The sequence below is a fragment of the Scyliorhinus torazame genome, chromosome 2 (genome assembly GCF_047496885.1).
Source record: "Scyliorhinus torazame isolate Kashiwa2021f chromosome 2, sScyTor2.1, whole genome shotgun sequence".
Taxonomy (NCBI): domain Eukaryota; kingdom Metazoa; phylum Chordata; class Chondrichthyes; order Carcharhiniformes; family Scyliorhinidae; genus Scyliorhinus; species Scyliorhinus torazame.
The window spans coordinates 274,454,688-274,476,053 of NC_092708.1; the positions used below are offsets into that span (position 1 = coordinate 274,454,688).

Below are 21,366 nucleotides of genomic sequence, written 5' to 3' on the forward strand. Positions count from 1 at the left end.
ACCCCGCCCCCTCTGCCCATCTCTCTGTCTTTTCGATAGGTTGTGAATCCCTGGATGTTGAAATGCCAGTCCTGAACCCCCTGCAACCACGTCTCTGTGATGCCTACCACATCATACCTGCCAGTCACAATCTGGGCCACAAGCTCATCTACCTTGTTCAGTACACTGCGCGCATTTAAATATAGCACCTTTAATTCTTTATTGACCGTCCCTTTTTGTTTTCTTAGTGTGGTGGACCTTGGTTTACTTAGCCTTTCCATACACTGTGTCATATTTTGTGGGATGGGGACTATCGTAACCTCTCCTGAGTTCTGTCTTTTCGTGCGTTTTTGTATTCCTAAGCAGCTACGCTTCCCACTGATTACTTCACCTCTTGGTTCCCTGACTTTCCCTTTTCCCCCCCCCCCCCCTCACAGGAAGCCATGAGCCAGAGCCAGCTCAATGCCGTGGCCCAGTCCCAGCAGGCCGTGGCCCAGTCCCAGCAGGCCGTGGCCCAGTCCCAGCAGGCCGTGGCCCAGTCCCAGCAGGCCATCGCTGAGTGCTTCGGCGCCATTGCCCAGGTGCTGGCCGGCGTCGCCCAGACACAGACAGGGATGGCCTACTCCCTGAGCTCCATGGCTGCAAACTTGCAGACCCTTGACAATACCAGGGCGGGCCTCCAGGACTGGCAGCTCCAGGTGCCGGGGGTGGGCATGGGATGCTGGACCCGTTCGCACCCCCGACCCCTGGAGAGGCCCTGGGGGCCATCGGACACCCCGAGGGAGGAGGAGGTGGTGGGGCCCGTTCTGTGTACCCCTGTAGGGGAAGTCCCAGAATACCGCGACACCTCGGGGGACACCCCATCCGTCCCGGGTGCATCTGGTGGGCGACGGGCAGAACAGGCTGGCACCACGCCATCCCAGTCGCCCGAGTCGCTGCCCCTTGATCTGTCCGATGCGTGCAGGGCTGTGGTGTGAGGTGAGTGCCAGTGTGTGTGTGTGAGGGGTGATAGGACGTCGGCATCCGGTGAGTGTCCCCCTCCACCCCCGGTCTCCCCCGCAAACCCCCGGGCAGACGACGGGACCGTGTGCTGTAGTGTCAAGGCCGCATGCAGGGGCGGCCCAGGTGGAGGGTGATACCATGGCCATGGGTCAGACAGTATCTAACGAAGTAGAGCCCAAAGCTCACCGCAGAGCGGGTTGCATTCATCCTCAATAGGCCCGCTTCCACCGGCGACCGTGTGAGCTCTGCCTGTTGTGCCGCAGGTGGTTGTGCAATGGAGGGGTGGGGTCAGGGTGGTTGGTGGTGAGGGTGGTTGGTGGTGGGTGGGTGGTGTGAGGGTGGTTGGTGGTGGGTGGGTGGGGTGAGGGTGGGTGGGTGGGGTGAGGGTGGTTGGTGTGGGGTGAGGGAGGTTGGTGGTGGGTGGGTGGGGTGAGGGTGGTGGGTGGGTGGGGTGAGGGAGGTAGGCTGGTGCCATACTGTGCCCTCTGTGCCCATACCCGGCGATTCACACCTCCCCCTCCCCCTTCCCCCCTCCCCCCTTCCCCCTCCCCCTTCCCCCTCCCCCTTCCCCCTCCCCCTTCCCCCTCCCCCCTCCCCCTCCCCCTTCCCCCTTCCCCCTTCCCCCTTCCCCCTTCCCCCTTCCCCCTTCCCCCTTCCCCCTTCCCCCTTCCCCCTTCCCCCTTCCCTCCCCTCCCCGGTCTGTGAACCGGGCGGCTATCAACCTGTCCCGTGCCCGCTGGCCCTGCTGGTAACGGTGGGCAGCCGCCCGTCCATGTCCTGCCCATCTGCCCTGTATTGCCCCCATCTCCTCAGGCCAGCCCTTTGTCGCTCTGTTCCTCCCCCTCCCCCTCACCATTACGGTCTGTGGGGGGTGAGGGATAGACGACATGTCGACATGTCACCATTGCCCATACCTCCCCGCAGCTAGGCGCCATGGGCTGCATGGTCGCGGCTGTTGACAGCTGGCACCTGGGTGGGCAACCCCCCCCCCCCCATCCCCGGCATCCTGGCACCCCCCCCCTCACTCCCCCCTCCCCGGCACTCCACCCTCACCACCCCCCCTCTCCCCGGCACGCACCCTCACCCCCCCCCCCCCCTCCCAGTCACGGACCGTCACTCCCCTCCCCGGCACGCACCCTCCCGGCACGCACCCTCCCCGGCACGCACCCTCACCACCCTCCCCGGCATGCCCCTTCCCCGGCACTAACTCTCACCCCCCCAATCCCCGGCACTCTAACCCTCACCCCCCCCCCCATAGCACTCGCCCTCACCCCCGGCACTCACCCCCCCCCCCCCCCCCCCTCCATCTCACCCGACACTCATCCCCCCCCCCATCCATAGCATTCGCCCTCACCCCCCCTCATCGGCACTCACCCCCCCCCCCCCCCCCCCATCCCTGGCACTCGCACTCACTCCCCCCCCCCCCCCCCCCCCCCCAATCCCTGGCACTCGCACTCATCCCCCCCCCCAATCCTTAGCACTCTTTTCCCCCCCCCCCCCCCCCCCGGGCACTCGCACCCCCCCGGCACGCCCCCTCTCTGGCGTTCACCCCCTCGGCACTCACCCCCTCGGCACTCACCCCCTCGGCACTCACCCCCTCGGCACTCACCCCCTCGGCACTCACCCCCTCGGCACTCACCCCCTCGGCACTCACCCCCTCGGCACTCACCCCCTCGGCACTCACCCCCTCGGCACTCACCCCCTCGGCACTCACCCCCCTCGGCACTCACCCCCTCGGCACTCACCCCCTCGGCACTCACCCCCCTCGGCACTCACCCCCTCGGCACTCACCCCCTCGGCACTCACCCCCTCGGCACTCACCCCCTCGGCACTCACCCCCTCGGCACTCACCCCCTCGGCACTCACCCCCTCGGCACTCACCCCCTCGGCACTCACCCCCTCGGCACTCACCCCCTCGGCACTCACCCCCTCGGCACTCACCCCCTCGGCACTCACCCCCTCGGCACTCACCCCCTCGGCACTCACCCCCTCGGCACTCACCCCCTCGGCACTCACCCCCTCGGCACTCACCCCCTCGGCACTCACCCCCTCGGCACTCACCCCCTCGGCACTCACCCCCTCGGCACTCACCCCCTCGGCACTCACCCCCTCGGCACTCACCCCCTCGGCACTCACCCCCTCGGCACTCACCCCCTCGGCACTCACCCCCCTCGGCACTCACCCCCCTCGGCACTCACCCCCTCGGCACTCACCCCCTCGGCACTCACCCCCTCGGCACTCACCCCCTCGGCACTCACCCCCTCGGCACTCACCCCCTCGGCACTCACCCCCTCGGCACTCACCCCCCTCGGCACTCACCCCCTCGGCACTCACCCCCCTCGGCACTCACCCCCTCGGCACTCACCCCCTCGGCACTCACCCCCCTCGGCACTCACCCCCCTCCCCGGCACTCACCCCCTCCCCGGCACTCACCCCCTCCCCGGCACTCACCCCCCCCCCCCTCCCCGGCACTCACCCCCCCCCCCTCCCCGGCACTCACCCCCCCCCCTCCCCGGCACTCACCCCCCCCCCCTCCCCGGCACTCACCCCCCCCCCCTCCCCGGCACTCACCCCCCCCCCCTCCCCGGCACTCACCCCCCCCCCTCCCCGGCACTCACCCCCCCCCCCTCCCCGGCACTCACCCCCCCCCCTCCCCGGCACTCACCCCCCCCCCCTCCCCGGCACTCACCCCCCCCCCTCCCCGGCACTCACCCCCCCCCCTCCCCGGCACTCACCCCCCCCCCCTCCCCGGCACTCACCCCCCCCCCTCCCCGGCACTCACCCCCCCCCCCTCCCCGGCACTCACCCCCCCCCCTCCCCGGCACTCACCCCCCCCCCCTCCCCGGCACTCACCCCCCCCCCTCCCCGGCACTCACCCCCCCCCCTCCCCGGCACTCACCCCCCCCCCTCCCCGGCACTCACCCCCCCCCCCTCCCCGGCACTCACCCCCCCCCCCCTCCCCGGCACTCACCCCCCCCCCCTCCCCGGCACTCACCCCCCCCCCTCCCCGGCACTCACCCCCCCCCCTCCCCGGCACTCACCCCCCCCCCCTCCCCGGCACTCCCCCCCCCCCCTCCCCGGCACTCACCCCCCCCCCCTCCCCGGCACTCACCCCCCCCCCCTCCCCGGCACTCACACTTACCTCCCCTCCCCGGCACTCTCACTCATCCCCCCCCCCTCCCCGGCACTCACACTTACCTCCCCTCCCCGGCACTCTCACTCATCCCCCCCCCCCCTCCCCGGCACTCTCACTCATCCCCCCCCCCCCTCCCCGGCACTCTCACACACCCCGGCACTCCCGCCCCCCCCACCCCCAAACCCCCGGGGCCGCCACACGCCGACCCCTACCTCCGCGCTGGCCAGTTCAACTGGTTGACGCTGTTAAATAGGTGGTTTGATTTACGCCGGCCTGACCACGGGTCATGCCGGCGGGACTTCGACCTGGAGAATCGGAGTGGACCCGGGGCCCATAGTGTCGCGCCGATCCTTGCTATTCTGCGCGGCGCGATTCCCATCGGTGCAAATTTGCGGCTGCCGGAGAATTTCGCGGGCGGTGTCAGGACGGCGGGGCGGGATTAATGCTGCACCCCCCCCACCCGGCGATTCTCCGACCCAGCTGGGGGTCGTAGAATCCCGCCCTTGGTATCTAATCACAGGAAGTTCAGAGACTGCTGCCATTGCCTCTAAGCATACGTGTTTTACACCTTCTCATGAAAACAGCCTTCCTTGGAACTCTAACAATCTAGCCACCCAAGCTTACTGTCAGGCAGACTTCAGAAAAGGTCACATGACCCCATTTATTTACCCTAAATTTGAAGCTACAGTCGCAAATATAATCTTATAAACCTCATAATTCTAACAAAAGACATCAATCTTTGCTAGGATAATGCAGCCTGACTTCATCATATTCGTCAGCGATACCTTCAAGTCCCTCAACGCTCACCAGTATATCTTTGCATTATCTCTGACTGTATATCCTCTCCCTTCTATGCACATTCCTTCTCCTGCTTTCTATTGGTGGCAGAGAGTTCAGCAGCTTTGACTTGCCTTGTTATTTGGCCTTATTACCTTTAAACCGTGCCTTCTACCAAAGTGTTCCTGAAACCTATCTATCGGAAAAAGTTTATGATCATCACTTTATAACTCACCTCTGCTCCTTTTTTAAAAAAAAAAAGTGTGGGGGATATTTTTCTGTTAAAGATGGTAATCACATTAAAGTTGCTGTTGTATTATTTCCAAAGTGTTTGTCATTTGTAATGTTGGTATCATTTCAGACATAAGGTAACAGTTGACTTGTGTTTTGTTAGTTTTGCAGTATTACTTCAGATTGAGGTCAGTGATTCTCAATTGTAATTGTACACCATATAGAGCATCGTGCTTTAAAAAAAATTCTATCTTATGCCAAATAGAATAACACATTATGTATAGAAAATGTTGTCCATTCTCAGTGGAAATTTTTTATTTCTAGCTTCAGTGGATGTAAATGTTGGTTGTGAAGTTTGTTCCCCATTATGAAGACTCCTGTGTGGTTAAGCCATTCTAGCCAAGATATCTTGAACTCCATGATGAAGCATTTAGTACTTGTTTTCTACACTGAAATGATATGATGTAAACAATGCAATTTCCCCATAGTGTTTTTCCCCATAGAACCTTAGTTTTTTTTAAATTTAGAGTACCAAATTTTTTTTTTTTCCAATTAAGGGGCAATTTAGTGTGGCCAATCAACCTAACCTGCAAATCTTTGGGTTGTGGGGGTGATACCCATGCAGACACGGGGAGATTGTGCAAACTCTACATGGACAGTGACCCAGGGTCGGGATTCGAACCCGGGTCCTCAGCGCCGTAGGCAGCAGTACTAACCACTGTGTCACATGACATCCCTCATAGAACCTTAGTTAGGCCACACTTGATTGTAGCTTTTAATTCTGGTCGTTACACTATCAAAGGCTGGGAGGCTTTGGAGAGGGAACAGAAGAGGTTTACCAGGATGTTGTCCGGTATGAAGGGCATTAGCTATGATGAGAGGTTGGATAAACCTGGAATGTTCTCACTGGAACAATTCGAGGTTGAGGGGTGACCTGATAGAAGTCTACAAAACTATGAGGGGCATGGACAGAATGGATAGTCAGAAACTATTTCCCAGGGTAGAAGAGTCAATTACTTGGGGATATAGATTTAAGATGCGAGGGGCAAAGCTTAGAGGAGATGTGCGAGCAAAGTTTTTTTTTTACACAGAGGGTAGTGGGTCACTGGAACCCACTGCCGGAAGAGGTGATGGAAGCAGGTACGATAGTGACGTTTAAGGGGCATCTTGACAGATACATGAATAGGATGGGAATAGAGGGATACGGACCCTGGATGTGTGGAAGATTTTAAGTTGGATGGATAGCATGGTCGGCGCAGGCCTGGAGGGCTGAAAGGCCTGTTCCCGGCCCTGGGTACAATTCTTTGTTCTTTGTTCTCCCATTTGGGCTGTGAAGAAATACTCGAGACTCATCAGTAATAAGGCAAGGAGCCGATGCTGTCCTCTTGCATCAGTATGCTAGTCCATGGCCATAGGGAGCCATGTGGGCCCCTGACAGCACGTCTCAATCCCACATCCTGAAACAAAGAATATTGTGTCGGAAAGTTTTAACAACAGGATTAGTCTCGTTGCTCATCAGTTTACGTTTTGAGATTAAAGCTAAGTGAACAAATAAGGACAGCAAATGTAAAGTGAACAAGACGGCGCATTTTGGAAATATATCTTGTAACCACAGCTGTTGCAGTTGGTGACTTTATGATCTCCTCTGCACCCTTTCAAGTGCTCTCACATCCCTCCTAAAAAGTGGATTCCAGAACTGCACATAATACTCCAGCTGTGGCCTAACCAATGTTTTATGTAGCTCCAGTGTAATCTCCCTGCTCTTGAATCCTGTGCCTCGGCTAATAAAGGCAAATATACCATATGCCCTTTTAACCACTGTATCCATCTGCTCTGCTACCTTAAGGGACCAGCGTACATGCACACCAAGTCCTTGGATCCTCTGTTCTTCCCAGGGTCCTGCCGTTTATCATGTAATCCATTGCCTCATTTGTCCTGCTCAAGTGCATCTCCTCACACTTATCCGAATTGAATTCCATTTGCCACTGATCAGCCCATCTGACCATCCTATCTAGATCCTCCTGTAATCTAATGCTATCCTCCTCCCTATTTACCACCCCACCAATTTTTGTATCATCCTGAAAATTAATGATCAACCCTCCTACATACATGACTAAATCATTGATACAAATCTCAATAAGCCTCCAACACTGATCCCTGCAAGACACCCTTGGGTGCAGGCTTCCAGTTGGAAAAACACCCCTTGGCTATCACCCTCTGCTCCCTGTCACTCAGCCAATTTTCCAAATTTCCTTGGATTCCATGGGTTCTTCCTTTGCTATTCTACTTCATAGAATTTACAGTGCAGAAGGAGGCCATTCGGCCCATCGGGTCTGCACCAGCTCTTGGAAAGAGCACCCTACTTAAGCCGACACATCCACCCTATCCCCATAACCCATTAACCCCAGCTAACCTTTTTTGAACACTAAGGGTAATTTATCATGGCCAATCCACCTAACCTGCACATCTTTGGATTGTGGGAGGAAACCGGAGCACCCGGAGGAAACCCACGCAGACACGGGGAGAACGTGCAGACTCCGCACAGACAGTGACCCAAGCCGGGAATCGAACCTGGGACCCTGGAGCTGTGAAGCAACTGTGCTAACCACTGTGCTACCGTGCTGCCCTGCCCTGTTGTTAAATTATCAGACTGCTTATCCAATTCCTGGATGAGCATAAATTTTCTCCAACTATATCGTTTTTGGTTCCTGCTATAAACTTTGTTCACTGCTACTGACCCTGCCCTGCTCCCTGGCAACAGTCGGAGACTAAACCTGTCTGTTTGCAGTCTTGGTGTGAAGTCTGACTCTGAGATGTGCTTCTGACCACAGACTCTCATCATTACTAAGACCACATATTTCTACCTCTGACGTCACCTGATTTTTCTCTGCGTCATCAAATCTGCTGTTGAAACCCTCATTCATGCTTCCGTTACCTCTGAATTTGATTATTCCAACTCGCTCCTGGCTATCCTCCCACATTCTGTAAGTTGGAAGTCATCCAAAACTCTGCTGCCTGTGCCCTTACTCGCACTAAAACTAGATTGGCTGCTGGTCAAACAATACCTTACCTAGAACATAGAACGATACAGCGCAGTCCAGGCCCTTCGGCCCACGATGTTGCACCAAAACAAAAGCCATCTAACCTACACTATGCCATTATCATCCATATGTTTATCCAATAAACTTTTAAATGCCCTCAATGTTGGCGAGTTCACTACTGTAGCATGTAGGGCATTCCACGGCCTCACTACTCTTTGCGTAAAGAACCTACCTCTGACCTCTGTCCTATATCTATTACCCCTCAGTTTAAAGCTATGTCCCCTCGTGCCAGCCATTTCCATCCGCGGGAGAAGGCTCTCACTGTCCACCCTATCTAACCCCCTGATCATTTTGTATGCCTCTATTAAGTCTCCTCTTAACCTTCTTCTCTCCAACGAAAACAACCTCAAGTCCATCAGCCTTTCCTCATAAGATTTTCCCTCCATACCAGGCAACATCCTGGTAAATCTCCTCTGCACCCGCTCCAAAGCCTCCACGTCCTTCCTATAATGCGGTGACCAGAACTGTACGCAATACTCCAAATGCGGCCGTACCAGAGTTCTGTACAGCTGCAACATGACAAAGAACAAAGAAATGTACAGCACAAGAACAGGCCCTTCGGCCCTCCAAGCCCGTGCCGAGCATGCTGCCCGACTAAACTACAATCTTCTACACTTCCTGGGTCCGTATCCTTCTATTCCCATCCTATTCATATATTTGTCAAGATGCCCCTTAAATGTCCCTATCGTCCCTGCTTCCACTACCTCCTCCGGTAGCGAGTTCCAGGCACCCACTACCCTCTGCGTAAAAAACTTGCCTCGTACATCGACTCTAAACCTTGCCCCTCTCACCTTAAACCTATGCCCCCTAGTAATTGACCCCTCTACCCTGGGGAAAAGCCTCTGACTATCCACTCTGTCTATGCCCCTCATAATTTTGTATACCTCTATCAGGTCTCCCCTCAACCTCCTTTGTTCCAGTGAGAACAAACCGAGTTTATTCAACCACTCCTCATAGCTAATGCCCTCCATACCAGGCAACATTCTGGTAAATCTCTTCTGCACCCTCTCTAAAGCCTCCACATCCTTCTGGTAGTGTCGACCAGAATTGAACACTATACTCCAAGTGTGGCCTAAGGTTCTATACAGCTGCAACATGACTTGCCAATTCTTATACTCAATGCCCCGGCCAATGAAGGCAAGCATGCCGTATGCCTTCTTGACTACCTTCTCCACCTGTGTTGCCCCTTTCAATGACCTGTGGACCTGTACTCCTAGATCTCTTTGACATTCAATACTCTTGAGGGTTCTACCATTCACTGTATATTCCCTACCTGCATTAGACCTTCCAAAATGCATTACCTCACATTTGTCCGGATTAAACTCCATCTGCCATCTCTCCGCCCAAGTCTCCAGACAATCTAAATCCTGCTGTATCCTCCGACAGTCCTCATCGCTATCCGCAATTCCACCAACCTTTGTGTCGTCTGCAAACTTACTAATCAGACCAGTTACATTTTCCTCCAAATCATTTATATATACTACAAAGAGCAAAGGTCCCAGCACTGATCCCTGTGGAACACCACTGGTCACAGCCCTCCAATTAGAAAAGCATCCCTCCATTGCTACTCTCTGCCTTCTATGGCCTAGACAGTTCTGTATCCACCTTGCCAGCTCACCCCTGATCCCGTGTGACTTCACCTTTTGTACTAGTCTACCATGAGGGACCTTGTCAAAGGCCTTACTGAAGTCCATATAGACAACATCTACTGCCCTACCTGCATCAATCATCTTAGTGACCTCGAAAAACTCTATCAAGTTAGTGAGACGCGACCCCCCCTTCACAAAACCGTGCTGCCTCTCACTAATACGTCCATTTGCTTCCAAATGGGAGTAGATCCTGTCTCGAAGAATTCTCTCCAGTAATTTCCCTACCACTGAAGTAAGGCTCACCGGCCTGTAGTTCCTGGGATTATCCTTGCTACCCTTCTTAAACAGAGGAACAACATTGGCTATTCTCCAGTCCTCCGGGACATCCCCTGAAGACGGCGAGGATCCAAAGATTTCTGTCAAGGCCTCAGCAATTTCCTCTCCAGCCTCCTTCAGTATTCTGGGGTAGATCCCATCAGGCCCTGGGAACTTATCTACCTTAATATTTTTTAAGACACCCAACACCTCGTCTTTTTGGATCTCAATGTGACCCAGGCTATCTACACCCCCTTCTCCAGACTCAACATCTGCCAATTCCTTCTCTTTGGTGAATACTGATGCAAAGTATTCATTTAGTACCTCGCCCATTTCCTCTGGCTCCACACATAGATTCCCTTGCCTATCCTTCAGTGGGCCAATCCTTTCCCTGGCTACCCTCTTGCTTTTTATGTACGTGTAAAAAGCCTTGGGATTTTCCTTAACTCTATTTGCCAATGACTTTTCATGACCCCTTCTAGCCCTCCTGACTCCTTGCTTAAGTTCCTTCCTACTTTCCTTATATTCCACGCAGGCTTCGTCTGTTCCCAGCCTTTTAGCCCTGACAAATGCCTCCTTTTTCTTTTTGACGAGGCCTACAATATCACTCGTCATCCAAGGTTCCCGAAAATTGCCGTATTTATCTTTCTTCCTCACAGGAACATGCCGGTCCTGTATTCCTTTCAACTGCCACTTGAAAGCCTCCCACATGTCAGATGTTGATTTGCCCTCAAACATCCGCCCCCAATCTATGTTCTTCAGTTCCCGCCTAATATTGTTATAATTAGCCTTCCCCCAATTTAGCACATTCATCCTCGGACCACTCTTATCCTTGTCCACCAGTACTTTAAAACTTACTGAATTGTGGTCACTGTTACCGAAATGCTCCCCTACTGAAACATCTACCACCTGGCCAGGCTCATTCCCCAATACCAGGTCCAGTACCGCCCCTTCCCTAGTTGGACTGTCTCCATATTGTTTTAAGAAGCCCTCCTGGATGCTCCTTACAAACTCCGCCCCGTCTAAGCCCCTGGCACTAAGTGAGTCCCAGTCAATATTGGGGAAGTTGAAGTCTCCCATCACCACAACCCTGTTGTTTTTACTCTTTTCCAAAATCTGTCTACCTATCTGCTCCTCTATCTCCCGCTGGCTGTTGGGAGGCCTGTAGTATACCCCCAACATTGTGACTGCACCCTTCTTATTCCTGATCTCTACCCATATAGCCTCACTGCCCTCTGAGGTGTCCTCTCGCAGTACAGCTGTGATATTCTCCCGAACAAGTAGCGCAACTCCACCTCCCCTTTTACATCCCCCTCTACCCCGCCTGAAACATCTAAATCCTGGAACGTTTAGCTGCCAATCCTGCCTTTCCCTCAACCAGGTCTCTGTAATGGCAACAACATCATAGTTCCAAGTACTAATCCAAGCTCTAAGTTCATCTGCCTTACCCGTAATGCTCCTTGCATTAAAACATATGCACTTCAGGCCACCAGACCCGCTGTGTTCAGCAACTTCTCCCTGTCTGTCCTGCCTCAGAGCCACACTGTCCCTATTCCCTAGTTCTCCCTCAATGCTCTCACCTTCTGACCTATTGCTCCCGTGCCCACCCCCCTGCCATACTAGTTCAAACCCTCCCGTGTGACACTAGCAAACCTCGCGGCCAGGATATTTATGCCTCTCCGGTTTAGTTGCAACCCGTCCTTCTTATACAGGTCACACCTGCCCCGGAAGAGCTCCCAGTGGTCCAGATAATGGAAACCCTCCCTCCTACACCAGCTGTTTAGCCACGTGTTTAGCTGCTCTATCTTCCTATTTCTAGCCTCACTGGCACGTGGCACAGGGAGTAATCCCGAGATTACAACCCTCGAGGTCCTGTCTTTTAACTTTCTGCCTAGCTCCCTGAACTCCTGTTGCAGGACCTCATGCCCCTTCCTGCCTATGTTGTTAGTACCAATATGTACAACGACCTCTGCCTGTTTGCCCTCCCCCTTCAGGATGCCCTCTACCCGTTCGGAGACATCCTGGACCCTGGCACCAGGGAGGCAACATACCATCCTGGAGTCTCTTTCACGTCCACAGAAGCGCCTATCTGTGCCCCTGACTATAGAGTCCCCTATTACTATTACTCTTCTGCGCTTTGACCCTCCCTTCTGAACATCAGAGCCAGCCGTGGTGCCACTGCTCTGGCTGCTGCTGTTTTACCCTGATAGGCTATCCCCCCCGACAGTATCCAAAGGGGTATATCTGTTCGAGAGGGGGACAACCACAGGGGATTCCTGCACTGACTGCCCTTTCTGGTGGTCACCCATTTCTCTGCCTGCACGTTGGGTGTGACCACATTTATATAACTGCGATCTATGACGCTTTCCGCCACTTGCATGCTCCTAAGTGCATCAAATTGCTGCTCCAACCGAACCATGCGGTCTGTGAGGAGCTCCAGTTGGGTGCACTTTCTGCAGATGAAGCCATCCGGGACGTTGGAAGCCTCCCGGACCTGCCACATCTCACAGTCAGAGCACAGCACCCCTCTAACTGACATTGCGTCAATTAATTAAAATTAAAATTTGTCTTTTTTTTTTTAAAATATTTTTTTAAAATTTCAAAGTTACTGTCAGCTATCTGTTTCCCAGCACTAGATTTCTAATAGAAATGCGATAGCTAACTATAGTACTCTCCGATCTCTGGCTTAGATATCCCTCTAAATTATAATTAAGTTATTATGTTTAATTAGTTACCAAATACTCAAATTTTTTTTAAATTTTTGTGTAGAATCCCAACCAGCCACTCTGGCCACAGCTTTTCTGTGATGTCACTTCAGTTTCCCCCCGACACACATACTTTGAAAAAAGGTATAAAAGTAAAAATAAGTATAAATCACTTACTTACCCTCTGAGTGTCTTAGATGTTCTCAGGTTCTCTCCCTGACAGAGACTGCTCCTCCACCTCCGAACCTTGACCTGCACAATGCTAATAATATAATAATAATATAATATGGCACTTACCTCACACCAATGGGTCTTATTATTAGGTTAGAGGAGGAGGGCGGGTGGGAGACACTACACGTGTAGTGTCTCGGGTTTCCTCTCCACCAGAATTTATTGGTTGGGGGGGGGGGGGGGGTGGCCTTCCCAGAAGTCTGCTGGTCGACTTCCGTTCCTGCCTTATATAAAACAAATAAAACAGAAAAGAAGAACAGACACGGGACCAGGTAAGGGTTTATAAATTCGCTACTCACCTCCCCAGAAGGCCCCTGCGCACCGCTGCCGCCGAAATCCAAAGGGCTGCTCCTGTAAAGGTAAGTGGTTTTAAAGTCGCTACTCACCTCCCAGAAGGCCCCTGCGCACCGCTGCCGCCGAAATCCAAAGGGGCCTCCTGACTCCGTAACTCAATCCCTCTACCAATAAAGGCCAACACTCCATAGGCCTTCTTCACAACCCTATCAACCTGGGTGGCAACTTTCAGGGATCTATGTACATGGACACCTAGATCCCTCTGCTCATCCACACTTCCAAGAACTTTACCATTAGCCAAATATTCCGCATTCCTGTTGTTCCTTCCAAAGTGAATCACCTCACACTTCTCTACATTAAACTCCATTTGCCACCTCTCAGCCCAGCTCTGCAGCTTATCTATCTCCCTCTGTAACCTGCTACATCCTTCCACACTATCGACAACACCGCCGACTTTAGTATCGTCTGCAAATTTACTCACCCACCCTTCTGCGCCTTCCTCTAGGTCATTGATAAAAATGACAAACAGCAACGGCCCCAGAACAGATCCTTGTGGTACTCCACTTGTGACAGAACTCCATTCTGAACATTTCCCATCAACCACCACCCTCTGTCTTCTTTCAGCTAGCCAATTTCTGATCCACATCTCTAAATCACCCTCAATCCCCAGCCTCCGTATTTTCTGCAATAGTCTACCGTGGGGAACCTTATCAAATGCTTTGCTGAAATCCATATACACCACATCAACTGCTCTACCCTCGTCTACCTGTTCAGTCACCTTCTCAAATAACTCGATAAGGTTTGTGAGGCATGACCTTCCCTTCACAAAGCCATGCTGACTATCCCTGATCATATTATTCCTATCTAGATGATTCTAAATCTTGTCTCTTATAATCCCCTCCAAGACTTTACCCACTACAGACGTGAGGCTCACCGGTCTATAGTTGCCGGGGTTGTCTCTGCTCCCCTTTTTGAACAAAGGGACCACATTTGCTATCCTCCAGTCCTCTGGCTACAGGAATAGTGCCAATGATGACATAAAAATCAAAGCCAACGGTCCAGCAATCTCTTCCCTGGCCTCCCAGAGAATCCTAGGATAAATCCCATCAGGACCCAGGGACTTATCTATTTTCAGCCTGTCCAGAATTGCCAACACCTCTTCCCTACGTACCTCAATGCCATCTATTCTATTAGCCTGGGGCTCAGCATTCTCCTCCACAACATTCTCTTTTTCCTGAGTGAATACTGACGAAAAATATTCATTTAGTATCTCGCCTATCTCTTCAGACTCCACGCACAACTTCCCATCCCTGTCCTTGACTGGTCCTACTCTTTCCCTAGTCATTCGCTTATTCCTGACATACCTATAGAAAGCTTTTGGGTTTGATTTTAAAAATTCTCATTGTTGTTTTCCAATTCCTCCATGGCGTCCCCCCTCCTCACCTCTGTAATCTCCTCCAGGCTGTGCCTTCAGTTGCTGAAGCCCTAATACAAATACCTTCCCTTCACCCCTCCGTCTCGCAACCATATTTTGCTTAAAACTTGTAGGTTTGACCAAGCTTTTGATCATTTGGTCTAATACCTTCTTACCATATTTTGTTTTATAATGCCCAGTGAAGTGCTTTTACTATTCTAAAAATACCCTCCAATTATTTATTCTTATAAAGCTCTGACAATCTGTCTTAGCTTCTATGGCTAGTTTACCTTCATTTTATTTATTCACCCTTTTTACTTATGCGTTAACAGCGGGCTAATCAACTCTTGAATCATCACAACTAAATCCAACCCTATGCATGCCCTAAGTTCACATCCACAGTTTTCATCGTGGGCCAGGATATGGTAAGGAGCAGCTGGATGCACCACAACTATTGAGATTTGAGCCCACAGGAGAATGTTGGCTCATTTGACTCTTAACCAATTAAGGGGTTTGTGGTGATTTTATCTTAAATTAAATTTGCTGGAATCTGGTTGGAATATGTTGGAGGCTGATCCGAACTTTGACTTATCATTTTCCTTTTGCAGTACTTGGGCCACGTGGAGGTAGACGAATCTCGAGGGATGCACATCTGTGAGGAAGCTGTAAAGAGACTGAAATCTGTATGTATCTACATGTTTTAAAAAAACATAACTTTTTAAAATACACATTGAACCTGCAAATGCTGACTTTATGTTGCTTTATAATCTAAAGCAAGGAACAGACTAAAACAGAAATATGGGGTGGGATTTACCGACCAACATGGTTTTTGGTGGATTTCCTGTTGACTGCACCCCTCGTTGCCAGGAAACCCATGCGCCATCGGTGGGACCTGAATATCACGCCGGCGTGAACAGACAGTAAATTCCACCCTCTAAATTGGACCTAGCCAAGGAAAATGGAATCAAAGTTCGACAGGAAAAACTGTCAGGAAGAAATGTTTCAGGTATAGGCTAGGTACATTAGAAGGGCAAACAGTCGGAAAACTAAAGCTAGGGCTTCTTGGATGATTGGGGGAGGATAGCGGATATGATGAAATGAAAGAAACACAGAGGGTGGAGGTTGCATTCAAGGTGAATTCTTCAAATGAGAACCAGACCAAATACAAACAAGTTGAGAGGGATAGTGAAGAGAAAAGTATAACTGGTAAAGATGGGATCTGGGAATAGAGTGGTCGGGGAAATGATGATGTGGTAGTAACGTCACTGGACTAGTAATCTGGATGTCCAAGCTAATGTTCTGGCGACATGGGTTCAAATCCCACCATGGCAGCTGGTGGAATTTAAATTCAATTGAGAAATCTGGAATATAAAACTAGTCTCCATAACGGTGACAATGGCAACTAGCATTCATTGTTGTAAATGCCCATCTGGTTCACTAATGTCCTTTAGGGAAGGAAATCTGCCACCCTTACCTGATCTGGCCTACATGTGACTCCAGACCCACAGCAATGTGGTTGAATCTTCCCTGCCCTCTCTAATGGCCTGGCAAAACCACTCAGTTTAAGTGTAATTAAAAATGGTCATCAAATACTGGCCTTACCAGTGATGCCCACATAAAAGAACAAGGGGAAAAAAAGTTAACATAAACGATAACCTAAAAATGTTCTCCTGGCACCTAAGTGGGTAGCAAGAGGCAGGCTGTTAGGGACAAGGAAGGTGATGTATGCTTAGAGGTGACTACTTAATGACTGTTTTATTGTGTATGCTGACAAAATAGCTGTAAAAACAGGGATGACAAAGCTAACGGATGGGTGAAATTTGATAGTCAGGATCTACTGGAAAGGCAGCCAAGCTTACAGTGGATAGGTTACCTGGTCCGGATGGCTTACATCTCAAGTTGCTAAGGGAAATGGGGTTGGAGATAACTGAAAGGTTGGCATGATCTTGCAATTTCCCTAGGCGGCTGTAGGTAGCAGAGTAGCACTGTGTAAGGACATTCATAGTAACTACAGACCAGTCACTTTAACATAATGGTGGGTAAGCTTTTGAAGCATTATTCAGGGTAAAACTAACAGGCACTTGTGTTGAGTTAATTAGGGAGAGGCAACACAGATTTGTAAAAGGCAGATGATCTTGACTAATCTAATTGCATTTGTTGACGAAGTAACAAGAGAAGATTGATGAAGAGTATGCAATGGATTTTGTCTATATGGAGTTGAAAAAAGCATTTGACAAAGTATCACATGGAAGGTCGGTTAAAAAAAATTGAGACTCGTGGAACAGGAGGATCAGTGTCGGGTTCGATTTTATGAAAAAAAAAAAAAAATTGGTTTAAGGACAGATTATATTGAATTGTGGTAAATGATTATTTTAGACCGGAGGATGGCTGTTGTGGTCCGAGTGTCAGTGCTAGGATCAGTGTTCATGAAAGAATTGGATATTGGAATACAGAGTAAGATTTCAAAATTTGCTGATGATACTGAACTTGGAAATATGGTTGACATTGAGGATGATACCAATCAACTGCAACCGAATGTGTCGTACCAGAATGGGCAGACAAGTAACAGACATAATTTAATACAGAGAAGTGTGAGGTAATGCATTTTGGCAGAGAGCATAGGGGAGACTTTATGGCATTCTAAAAAGTGTGCAGGACCAGAGGGACCTGGGAGTTTGTGTGCGTCAATGCTTGAAGATATCAGGATCATATTGAAGGTGTGTTTCAAAAAGCATATAGAACCTTGAGCTCCATAAATAGAGGCACCATGTACAAAAGCAGGGAAGTTATGCTAAGTCTTTATAAAGCTCTGATTTGATGACAACCTGAGTATTGTGTCCACAATTTAGAAAGGATGTAAAGGTCCTTGAAAGAGTGCAGAAGAGATTCACCAGAGAATAGTTCCAAAGATGAGAGAACTTAGCTGCCAAGTTATGTGGGTAAAGCTTGGGGCGTTCTTCTTGCAACAAAGCAGATTGAAGGGAGATTTGGTAATGGTGAAAAAGATTGACAGGTTTAGAAGGGAGACCAAGAACAGCAGCGGGATTCTCCCAACGGGCGGCTAAGAGCCGACGCCGGAGTTAAAACGGGAGTGTTTTACTCCGGCGTCAACACCCGTTCTGGGACCCCATTCTGCGGCCCACAGGGGGCTAGGACGGCGCTGGAGCGGCCTCCGCCGCCCCAGCTTCCGATCCTGGTGCCGTGGGATCCGCACTTGCGTAGTTGAGCCGTCGCCAACTAGCGCGTGCGCAGTGGCCTTCTTCCCCGCAGCGGCCCCGCCGCCAAATGGCGCAGGGCTACAGGAGCCAGCGCAGAGGAAAGGAGGCCGGGGTGCAGAGAGGCCGGCCCGCCGATCGCTGGACCCTGATCGCGGGCCAGGCCACTACGGTGGCCCCCTCCCCGGCGTCAGACCCCCCCCCCTCCTGCCCCACAGGCCGCACCCGAACCTTCAACACCGAGGTCCCGCCGGCTCAGAGGATGTTAGAACGGCGCCGGCGGGACTCTGCGTTTTGTTTTGTTGACGGCCGCTTGGCCCATCTGGCCCGGAGAATCGGCAAGCCGGCCCGGGACGGAGAGTCGGCTCATACCCCGTCCGGCGGCGCGCCGACCCAGCGGCGCGCCGACCCAGCGGCGTGGCGCGATTCTCCGGCCCAGTGGGGGGTCAGAGAATTCCGTCCCATATTTTTCATGCACAAGGATTAAGGGGACAATGGTATAAGGCTGCAGACGAGCAATAAGGGCGAATATGAAGAAACATGTTTTTACACTGTGTGTAGTAATGAACTGGAATTCGTTGCCCATGAAGGTGATGGAAGTGGAAATGATTAATGATTTCAAGAAGAAATTGGATGGACAGTTGAGGGTAATAGACTTGCAGGGCTACATGAATAGAGGCAAAATGGGACTGATTGGACTGCCAGCATGAATTCAATGGACTGAATCGCCTACTTCAATGCCAAATTAACTCTTTAACTACTGTTCTTTGCAGTATTTCTGCCCTAGCTTTGTGTTGCATGCTGCCTTGATAAATGGTCTCTGAATTTTGTCTTACAATTCAACATGTGAAATAGTTATGTTTTTGATATTGACACTGCATGGTTGAACCCTTAACATACCATGTTGTGTGTGCTACATTGTGGGTCTGTGTCAGTTATTTTTGTTCTCTTCCAACCTCTTTACTCTCCCTTCCCCAACCTCCAACCCTGATGAGATGGTCCTATTCTTGCTAGACACGCCTGCCAAAAAGTCAAGTGCCCCTTTGGCAGCTATATTCCAGGTTGCCAGTTTAGAATATGATTGGCAAAGATCTGGGAACATAATGCTGATTTCCTCGGCCAGATGCCTAATCTGCCAAGCCCCAGGAAGATTAGTGAGAAATAGACTACATTGTTTTTGTGACTTTGATTTAGAAAGGGACTGATAGTTTGTCTTCAGTGTTATTTTGAATATGGGTGTTCATTTTATCCTGTGACAAGGTATGATGTAAAACTTTATTTACATGGAAAACATGACATGTTATGTATACTTCAGTGTGCATGGGTGTTGAATTACAACAATGAGTAGAGCCTCATTGTTTGTGTTTAAAATATGTACAAGCTACAAATCATACCAATTCATAAACGCTGCTTAAACATTTTGGAAGTGTTTAAATTTGGTGTGAAATATATTGAGATGTTTCTGTATCCTGGTTTGGAAATCTTTTTAATAACAAAATCATAATCTCCCGTGGGTACACTGTATCAAGCCAGTTAATACTTCACATAAGCTGTAAGGCCGAAATCAGCAATTCAGCTAGCAGCAGAATGCTAACTTGTTGATAATCTAAACAAAGCTTTGTAACTTTTCTTTTATCATTGTCAACTTCAAATCTCACAATGTTAGATGAGTGATGTTGTGCTTAATTTGCAGAATGTATAATTTTCTTTTGGCACAGACACTTTGCTTATTGACAGGGTCGGCATGGTGGCATAGTGGTTAGCACTGCTGCCTCACAGCACCAGGGACCCTGGTTGAATTCTGAAATCTGGTATCTCTGTGTGGAGTTTGGACTTTCTCCCCATACCTGCGTGGGTTTCCTCCAGGCGTTAGTTTCCTCCCACAGTCCAAAGATGTGCAGGTTATGTGGATTGGCCATGCAAAAATTGCCCTTAGTGTCCAAAAGGTTAGGTGGGGTACTGAGTTTCAGGGACTGGATGCGGATCTGACCCTAGATGGGTTGCTCTTTCAGAGGCTGAATGGCCTCCTTCTGCACTGTAGGGATTCTATGATTCTACATAGTTCAAGCTACGTTTCTGATCTGTACATTCAGACAACTGCAGATGACAAGGATGAAGAAGTAGAGTGATTTAGATTTGGAGATGACACCAAGTTAGGAGGTGCAGTGATTTTAGTAGATGGAAACAGGAAATTAACAAGGGGCATATGGACTAAATGAATAGGCAAAAGTACAGCAGATTGTGTTTAACATTGAGAAATATGATACTATTATAATAATATAATACACTTGGGATAGAAGAGAATCAAATCAGAATATTTTCTTAATTGTGAGAGCCCAAGAGCTGTGGGTAGCAGAGATTTAAGTGTCCATATTCACAGATTCACTGAAGCTAGTTGACAGATGGATAAAGATAATAAAAGGGTGGCATAGTGGTTAGCACTGTTGCCTGACCGTGCCAAGGACCTGGGTTCAATTCAGGCCTTGGGTCATTGTCTGTGTGGAGTTTGCACTTTCTCCCTGTGTTTGCATGTTTCCTCTGGGTGCTCTGGTTTCCTCCCACAATCCAAAGTTGTGCAGGTTAGGTGGATTGGTCATGCTAAATTGACCCATAGTATCCAAAAGGTTAGATGGGTTGCGGGAGATAGGGTGGGGGCATGAGCCGAGGTAGGGTGCTCTTTTTAGGTGTCGATGCAGACTCGATGGGCCGGGTGGCCTCCTTCTGCACTGTAGGGATTCTATGTCTAATGTAATGTAATGTTGACCGTTATCGCAAGCTGCGTTGAATACAATTGGAAGGAAGTGATACTTGATTTGTACGGAGCTTTGGCCTGACCCTATCTTGAGTACTGTGTTCAGTTCTGGGCACCACAACTCAAAAAGAATGTATTTTTCTTAGGAGAAACCTAAAGGGTTAAGTTGACAGGTTACATAAATCTTCCTTGATGTCCTTTTGAGTTTAGAAATTTGAGGGGTAATCCAGTCGAGCTTTTCAAAATGATTAAGGGATTTAGTGGAGCACATACAGCACAACTATTTCCCCTCATGAGGGAATTCAGAACAAGTGGACATGATCAAAAAATTAGAGTTTAGGTCATTTAAGGGTGAAATTAGGCAACATTGCTTCATTTCCCCTGTAATGTCCAAGACAGAGGTTGATAGATTATTGTTTTGGTATGAATATTGTTCCAGTACTGCACCAGACCTCCAATTTATATTGGGAAACCAGATGCAAAACCCCAACAATTTTTTTCATTTGTAAACAGTGAGGAAAGGAAAACTCACCACTGGGAGTGATTCCACTGACAAATAAGGATCTTTTATATTAAAACAAACTTTATTATTAACACAGGATTAACCCATTCACATCAAAGAAAA

At 50.5% G+C, this 21,366-nt stretch overlaps 1 protein-coding gene across 12 annotated transcripts in view; it reads left to right on the forward strand.

Moving 5' to 3' along the window:
* The window catches only part of numb (NUMB endocytic adaptor protein), a 277,518-nt gene that overhangs the window by 131,942 nt on the left and 124,210 nt on the right, over positions 1-21,366 (forward strand). For all 12 annotated transcript variants that reach the window (XM_072487782.1, XM_072487767.1, XM_072487803.1 and 9 more), the window contains exon 3: positions 15,383-15,457. In XM_072487782.1, the coding sequence (XP_072343883.1) occupies positions 15,383-15,457 (75 nt within the window). The remainder of the gene's footprint in view (positions 1-15,382; positions 15,458-21,366) is intronic.